Source organism: Megascapheus bottae, chromosome 13 (genome assembly GCF_031878675.1).
Source record: "Megascapheus bottae isolate mThoBot1 chromosome 13, mThoBot2.hap1, whole genome shotgun sequence".
NCBI classification, from domain to species: Eukaryota; Metazoa; Chordata; class Mammalia; order Rodentia; family Geomyidae; genus Megascapheus; species Megascapheus bottae.
The window spans coordinates 17,169,603-17,178,558 of NC_143521.1; the positions used below are offsets into that span (position 1 = coordinate 17,169,603).

The 8,956-nt window shown below is 41.0% G+C and overlaps 1 protein-coding gene across 1 annotated transcript in view; it reads left to right on the plus strand.

Moving 5' to 3' along the window:
- Nucleotides 1-5,986, plus strand: part of Sdad1 (SDA1 domain containing 1) — a 30,774-nt gene extending 24,788 nt beyond the window's left edge. The window contains exons 18-22 of the mRNA XM_090343412.1: nt 700-797; nt 955-1,145; nt 1,249-1,333; nt 2,059-2,220; nt 3,813-5,986. Coding sequence (XP_090199538.1) covers nt 700-797; nt 955-1,145; nt 1,249-1,333; nt 2,059-2,220; nt 3,813-3,860 — 584 coding nt within the window. The 3' untranslated portion in view covers nt 3,861-5,986. The remainder of the gene's footprint in view (nt 1-699; nt 798-954; nt 1,146-1,248; nt 1,334-2,058; nt 2,221-3,812) is intronic.
- The last annotated feature ends 2,970 nt before the right edge of the window (nt 5,987-8,956 follow it).

The following is an 8,956-nucleotide window of genomic DNA, read 5'->3' on the forward strand; positions in this document are numbered from 1 at the left end:
CCCATCAAATGTTTTTTAATATGGGCTCCTAGTGTGATAAATTTGCCCCTTAAGACTGCTTTTGCTGTGTGCCATAAGTTCCTTTGTGATATGTCTTGGTTGTCATTACATGCAAGAAAGTTTAGAATTTCTTCTTTGATTTGTACTGTAGCCCAGGAGTTATTCAGAAGTATATTATTCAACTTCCAAGTGTTTGAGTATTTTTTACCCTTTACTATGTTGTTTAGAACTAATCTGATTGCACTGTGATCAGTTACAATGCTGATGATTATATCAGTCCTCTTGTGTCTGCTTAGGTTCTTTGTGTGAACTATTATATGATCTATTTTGGAGTATGTTCTATTGGCCGCTGAGAAAAATGTATAGTGTTTTGCCATTGGGTGGAAGACTCTGTGTATGTCTGTTAAGCCCAGCTGGGCTATGGTGTCATTTACTTATCTTTATGGTGTGTTTGCTTATCTTTGTAGTGATTAATTGGAGATAATAGTCTCAGGGTCTTTTTTGCCCAGGCTGGCTTTGAACTGTGATCCTTAGGTCTCAGCCTCCTGAGTTGCTAAGATGGTTGGCATGAGCCATGACGCTTGGATTGATGTAGCTTAACAGTATTGCTCAGTTCTTGGTCAGTGGACTATGAGTTGTCACACTTACGGGACTATTCAACAGCAAGGCAGGTGCATGACTGGGCCCTTTTTCACACAGATGGGTGGGAGAGCGCCAGCCTCAGTGAGGAGGAGGAGGACGCCGATGGTGAATGGGTTGATGTCCACCACTCTTCTGATGAAGAGCAGCAAGAAATCGTAAGTCATAAGATCTCCTTTTACAAGTGCATCCCTCAGATGTTGACTGAGATGTGACTTTTTGTTTTTAAACTGTGGCCTGTGAGGAGTTTTGGATTTGGATGGAGCTCAGGATTCTCATGTGGGTCAATAGCCATTTAATTTGTGTTTTTTGAAGACCAAGAAGCTGAACAGCATGCCCATGGAGGAGCGCAAAGCCAAAGCCGCAGCCATCAGCACAAGTCGCGTTTTAACTCAGGAAGACTTCCAGAAAATCCGCATGGCCCAGATGAGGAAAGAACTGGATGCTGCCCCTGGAAAAGCCCAAAAGAGGAAATACATTGACATTGACAGTGATGAGGATTCCAGGTAAAATGTGTACCCAGAGGATCTCTAATGAGCTCACCCTGTAACGAGGCATCAGGGACAGGAGTTCCACTTTATGGCATAATTCATTTTCCCCTCTCCACAGAGGTGAATTGCTATCTCTTCGGGACATTGAGCGCCTTCATAAAAAGCCAAAGTCTGATAAGGAGACAAGACTAGCCACTGCAATGGTAAGTAGAGCATTGTTTTCCTTATTCCTTAAATAGAAAACAAAATGAAACATAATTTATAAGGGACTGCTCATAGGCTGATTTTTTTTAATGCTGTAAAGGCGTAAGTTAATGTATGTACATTTGATGTTGTGTTGGAGGAGTTGTGACAATTTCAAGCAGCCATGTACCCACAAAGCAAGATACAGAGCCCAGAAAAGCAGTATGCCAGATTCATGGTGACAGGAGGACTAGTACATTTATTAAAGTAATAGGAATGTTTACAGAGTTGGCCTCAGACTTACTCTGTGGCCATTCATGTTTGTGTGCTGACCGACTACATTACCTCCTGTACCTTAACTTGTGCTGTGCACTATCCTCTACCAGCTTCTCTCATGCTGCATTCCCTTTATACTGCAACCTGTTAAGACGATTTTAGAAAGCCCACTTCTTTCTCCTTCCTCCTTTTCCCCCACTGTGCCTCCTTCCTGAAAACACTTTACCCTTCTCTCCTCTCCTCTAAACAAAATGGTTTAGTTGGCTCCAGGGAGAGCCCCTCTGATCTCAGTGGTCTAGATTATGAACTCTCCTTACTCAGGCCATTTCTCCAGTCCTCTGTTGAGTCTGGGGAGTAAGGACTGTACCTGGTACCCGCTGGGTGGCCTAACACAGAGGGTACATTTGCACTGATTAGTGAACTTATGAAGTGTGTTAAGAAGAAACATCAAATCTTTTTGTGCTGACAGGCTGGAAAGACAGACCGGAAGGAATTTGTGAGGAAGAAAACCAAAATAAATCCATTCTCCAGTTCCACAAATAAAGAAAAGAAAAAACAGAAGAACTTCATGATGATGCGATACAGCCAGAATGTTCGATCAAAAACCAAACGTTCCTTCCGAGAAAAACAGGTGAGTTCAGCTTGAAGTCTAGGTGGCAAGCACTGAACAGTAGCTCTAATAGCACTTGTCGTTTGAAACATGTCTTGTCCTCTGAGCACTTCGTGCTGAGAGCGCTGTGGGGCATTGAACTCCTACTAACTTACAGAGAGCTCGGAGGTGGAAAGCAGACAGACAGAGCATGTAACCCCACCAGAGTCTGTCAAGATGGCGCATCTGCTCAGTGATCAGATAACTCCTCTCTGAATAAAGGCAGACAAGTTAGATCCCCTCTGAGGTTCCTTTTATGCTAAAATTCTGCCATTTTATCTGTGAACATATAGGGAATGACTGATATTAACAAATTATACCTAGTACTTTCTGAATAGCAGTTCTCCTGTTGGTGTGGTCCTTATGTGTCCTTTTGCAGAAAACCTGTATGTATCTATGTCTTAAGGATTTCATTTTATTCATTTTGTGGGCTTTGATGGGGGTGGGGGTTGGTGGTGATGTTTCGACACAGGGTCCCCCTCTTATAATTCAGGTAGACTTCAAACTTGTGATCCTCCTGCTTTAGCCTCCTAAGTGCTAGCATTACACTAGATCACTATTATATCCAGCTCACGCCTGTAATCTTCGCTACTCAGGAGACAGATCTGAGGATCATGGTTCAAAGCCAGCCTGGGCACTAAAGAATGTGAGACTTATCCCCAATTAATCACTAGAAAATGGGAGGTGGGGCTGTGGCTCCAGGGATAGAGCGGTAGCCTTGAGCTGAAGAGCTCAGGGACAGCACCCAAGCCCAGTGTTCAAGCCCTATGATCAACTAAAAAAAATTTAATTACTTTTATTTTTTTACATTATTTTTGGTGATGCTTGGGTTTGAACTCAGGGCTTCTGGCTTATTAGGCAGATACTCTGTTTTATTTCTGACATAGTGTCTTACTTTTTGCCCAGGCTGGCCTGGCTTATACTATAGCTAGAATGACAGGTACACAACACTATGCCTAGATTCTTATGTTGAAATGGAGTCTTTTTATTTTTTTCTAAGCCAATCTTGAACTGCCTAGTGTAGAGTGCTTTCCCTAGCATGCATGAAGACCCAGGTTCAGTTCCTCAGTACCACAGACATAGAGAAAAAGCTAGAAGTGGTACTGTGGCTCAAGTGTAGAGCACTAGCCTTGAGGAAAGCCTAAAGACAGTGCTCAGGCCCTGAATCTAAGCCCCAACTGGCAAAAAAAAAAAAAAAAAAAAGGTACTTACAAAAAAGATCTGCTTTCCATATTCATTTCTCCCAAATTTTTTTATTGACCTTGGTGCTTGAAGATAAAAAAAGAGAAGCAGCTTCTGTGTTGAAATATTTACAGGAAAATTTAGAAAGTATAAAGTTTATTGAATGCTATTATCAAGAAAAACATTTAATCTGATTATGTGAGTATGTGTATGTATGTGCATTATCACAACGAAGACTGACTTGGGTCTGAAAATATTTCAGGTGTTTTTCATGGAGAAATGTAATTGAATTCTAAAATATAAAAAACTTGCTTTCCTGTTTTAATTTAGATAGCCTATTGATCCATAGTACTAAGAGATAGACCAGAGAAATGTTTGTTTTCTTCTTCCAGCTGGCGCTTCGAGATGCACTCTTGAAAAAGAGGAAAAGAATGAAGTAACTTCAAGACTATTTTTCATCCCAGAGAGACTAAATATTTGCAAATCAAGAATATGTGTTTACATTAAAAAGTTAAGTGGTATATTGTGAAAACCACAATAACTCTGATAACAGTTGATGCTTTTAATTTAGAATACATGAATGTTTAAAATGTAAATAGTACTGGTGTTATACAATGGTTTTCATTTAACATTTATATGGAGAAATTATGAAGTGCCTTCAGTTGTCACTGTGAGTCTCATGAGTCCCAGCCCCCTCACGCAGCCATTCACAGGTATTGGAGGGCAGGTGTGTATTCGTGAGACTACAGTGCGGTGTAAATAATTCTTTGTGCCATGGGTTCGTGTCTAGGATGATAGACACGGATTGATCTGCAGGGAGAGGAGTTATATAGTCTCTTAAAACAAAATAGGACAATGTTACAAGAGTAAGAGGGTCTTACTTGTATATAGGCTTACCTGCTGAAAACAGGTCTCTGCTGTACAGACTTTTTTTTTAGGTGGGGGGAAACGTTAGCTCTTTTAGTTGATCCAAAAGATTATTATACTGTTTTTGAAAATGCTGTGTAAAGATTTTTGTGTAATACTTCACATTTAAATTGTCTTAACTATAATCATTTTGAAACGTCTATTTTGTCATTTGCACTTCCAGCTCTTTTGATTGTAGTTTGATTTGAGGGGTTTATGCTGTGTTATTTTAGCAGTGCTAAAGATAAGAACCTAGGACCTTCTGTGTTAGGCAGATGATCTACCACAGGGTCCACCCCAGCTCTGGACCTCCTCCTCTAACACACTTTGCTATGTTCTCAAGAACAAGTTTATAGTGTCAAGTTAGTACACTAGTGCCCCGCTGTTTTCTAACAAGCCTGCTTGAGTCTGTCTCATGCAAGTTGTTGCAGTTAAAAACATTTTGGTGCCTAGTAATAAATGAGGACATAGTTCTGTGTTGCTTCAAATTAGAATAAAGGGCAATTTTCCTCTCAGAATTAGGAAGTAGCTTATAAAGTTTCTCTTCTTACTCTCTACTTGCTTCTGTTCAGATTTAGTTTTAGTTGACATTTTGTGACATTCCCTAAGAGGCCCCAGATCATAGAATTAGTTGAGCTGCCCATTTTATTATTTCAGACATGAAATTGTCTCCTCCTTTTTTGAATTCTTAAAAGGAGGTATTTCTTTTTCATGAGTCCAGAAAGTAAATAAAATTCATTTGAGAGGAGCTTGGATCCACAGCTTGGCTGGCTGTGTATGTTAGAAGTTTCCTCTTTCCTCTACATTTTCCACTCAGATAGCAAAGCCAAAGTCCATTCCTTATTTTGACTCTTGTTTTTCTACTGTGGCTCCAATGTTCTTAGCCTGAGGCTTACTGTGCAAAAATAGAAAGATGCCTGGCTTAAAAACTTTGTCTTTAAATGTTTTAGTCTCTTGTTTTTTGTTGTTTTGTGTTTTTTCTGATTCCTTTTATTACTGTACAGATACTCTCTTGGGAATTTTCCTGTTTGTTATAAAATGTCAAATTCTCCAGCCACAGGCGCCGGTGGCTCATGCCTCTAATTCTAGTTGTGAAAAAGACAGATCTGAGGACAAAGGGTCAAAGAGAGCTGAACAGAAAAATCCTTGGGACTCTTTCCAAAATGAAAATTTTAGTCCTGCAAAAATGTAGCACTGAAGATGTGGCCTAAGTGGTAGATTGCTAGTGGTGATCAAACAAGCTGAGCCAAGGGACTTTACCTCACAGGAGTCTGCTAATTCTTCCTACTTACTTTCACAGCTCTCCTTTCACCTTCAAATAAGCTTACTCTGTTTACTATATATAGATATATATGTATTTAATATATATTTATATATTTATATATATTACCATATATATATATATATATTTTTTTTTTTTTAAGGCCAAGGAAGATCAAGAGGCCCCGAGTTGTTTTTTGTTGATTGTGGAGCTTGAACTCTGGGACTAGGCACTGTCCCTGAGCTCTGCAGCTCAAGGTTAGCACTCTACTAGCTGAGTCACAGTGCCACTTAGTAGCTAGAATTTACAGGTATGAGCCACTGGGTGGGCTCCTTGAGCTTAAGCTTGAGTACTAGTAGAAAAGTAAAGATAGCAGGGTTTTTTGTTGTTGTTGTTTGTTTGTTTTGCCAGTCCTGGGCTTGAGCTCAGGGCCTGAGCCCTGTCCTTGGACTTTCTCAAGGCTAGAGCTCTACCACTTGAGCCTCAGCACTGCTTCTGGCTTTTTTCTATGCATGTGGTACCAAGGAATCAAACCCAGGTTTTCGTGCATGCTAGGCAAGCACTCTGCCACTAGGCCAAACTTCCAGCCCCAAAGATAGCAGTTTTCACAGATTGAATACAGCCAGCAAAGACCAAGTGACTCTAACCTTGAACAAGTCATCAGTTTCTGAACTTTTTAACTTATTCTCAGCTGTATCCCTGAGTGTGCTAGCTCAATGTCTTGTATAGTACATAGGGCCCTGATTTTGAAGCTTCTGTCTGTAAACAGCATTACAGTCTACCTCACTAATTGTTTGACTATTTTAAGAACATTTATAAGCATATTATCTGCCACAAGTAAACTCAGTAAGTTTCTCATCAAATTGCAGATCCAGGCTGGGAATGTGGCTCAGTGGTGGAGTCCTTCCTAGCATGCGTGAAGCCCTGGTTTCAGTTCTTTAGTACCACATAAACAGAAAATGCCAGAGGTAGCACTGTGGCTCAAGTGATGGAGTGTTAGCTTTGAGCAAAAGCAATAGAAGACAGTTTTTGGGGCCATCAAAAAGGTACAGTTACCAAAAACAAAAAACAAACGTGAAATGATAGCTGTGTTAGCTATCTTAATTCAGCCATTTCACTAGAGATACAAGTATCCTGGTGTGTGTGTCTCATACTTATAACCCCATCTTGAACGCCCCCCAGGTTCAAGATCATCCCGGGCAGAAAAATCCTTGAGACTCATCTCCAAAATAACCAGCCATAATCCAGCTGGAGATGTGGCTTAAGTGGTTGGTAGAATGCTAGCTCACCAAGTAAGCTAGGCTGACAAGTGCAAGACTCTAAATTCAAAGCCTGATATTGAGAAGCCCATTGCATATCATAATCATAAATTTTGCTATCAAGAAGGCACAACATAGGCCAAGAACACAGTAAGGAAGTATTGTGCTGTTCAGTGGAGGGGGAGAAGGTATCTATTGACAAGCATGCTTACAGTGGGCAGATACACAGTAGGATATGTGTTTCTTTTCTCTTTTTCCCCCTTTCTTCCCCCTCTCCTCTCTTCTCCTCCCCTTCCCCCTCTACCCCCTCCCTCCCCCTCTCTCCCCCCTCCCTCCCCCTCTCCCTCCCTCTCCTTCTGGCTCTGGCTCTCGCTCTCGCTCTCTCTCACAGACACACACACACACACAGGCACACACCATCATCATCATAGTTCCAGGCTCCTCTCCACCTGTAATTGTCATTACCCTCTATCTCCTACAACCAAGCTGACCTTGTTTTGTTTCTGGAATCCACTTATATTCTGACCTGTTCCTGAGCCTTTCAGTACTCAAGGCTAGCACTCTACCACTTGAGCCATAGCACCACTTCCTAGAGGATATAGTTTTGAATCATTGAAGAGTTATATATAAAAGATTGGTGTGCTTTTGGCATAGTTCTGAATGTTTATAGTTGATACAGATTTTTTTCATATTCTAATTTGAAATTTTGTGATATATATAGGATATTGCCTTGCAATTTTGTTTTAACTAGGATGTTTAATTAGAATATGGCTTTAAAGCTATTTAAAATGACACTGACAAAACTGAAGACATCCTTTCATGTATTACATATTTCAATATAATTTTATTAAGGTGTTAGATAGCGGGGTTTACTTACATATTTTTGGAATGTACTTGCTGATATTTAAGATACAGATTCTGAGTAAAAGATAAGGGAAAAGACCTACAGCTTTTTCTCTTCCAATTGGAAGGCTCTGGAATAACCAGCCCTCGCCTCCTGTGTTCTCAGGTCTACATAAAATTACAAGCAAAGCAGAGAACACAGCTCATTCTATATTGAGTAGCATAACTGGTTTCTCTAGGGGACTTTTATATGTCATGGTGTCAACTTCCTTCTACAGATTCTGCTTTCATATTTTGTCAGTCTCATCTCAACATGTAAATGACTGAATTATGACTTGTCTACAGGATGGAATATTGTACAGCCATTAAAATGTTTACAGTGGAAAATATTGGGGTCATGTGTAGAGTGTTTTCTTCTTTTTGAGTCTTTCTGTGTAACAAAAGAACTTTTTGAGCATGTTGTAAAGCACACTGGGAAGTGAACCTTGGAAATTTGTCCCCACTTACAAAGGGGATGTCCTGTGTGTGTGGTGCTGGCTCAGTAAGCGCTGGCCTCTCTTAGAGCTTGCAGGCATTCTGTGCTGAGCGTGGCCCACCCCTGGATATGCTGTGCCCCAAGTGCTGTCTCCTCTTGTTTTTGTGTGTTGGTTTTTGATTTGGTGCCAGTATTGGGGCTTAAACTCAGCCCTAAAACACTTTCCCTTAACTTTTTTCACTCAGAGCTAAGCACTCTACCACCTGGGCCACAGCTCCACTTCTGACTTTTCGGTGGTTGATTGTAGGCTTTTCTGCCCAAACTGGCTTCAGACAGCTATTCTCAGATCTCAGTCTCAAGTAACTAGGATTACTGACATGGTTTCCTCCTTTTTTTTTTTTTTGTTCCTTGTGGGAGTTGAACTCTGGGCCTGGACTTTGTCCCTGAGCTCTTCAGCTCAAGGCTACCACCTTAGCCCTTGGGCCACAGCACCATTTCCGGTTTTCTGATGGCTAATTGGAGGTAAAAGTCTCATGGACTTTAGTACCTGTGATGGCTTTGAACCTAGGTCCTCAGATCTCAGCCTCCTGAGTTACTAGGATTACAGGTGTGAGCCACCAGCAGCCAGCTACACCCAGCTTGCTTGCTTGCTTGCTTATTTATTTTCTTTCCAGTCCTGGGCATGAGCTCAAGGCCTGAGCACTGTCCCTGGATTTTCTCAAGGCTAGGGCTCTACCACTTGAGCCACAGCACTACTTCCAGCTTTTTATTTTCTGTGTATATGGTACTGAG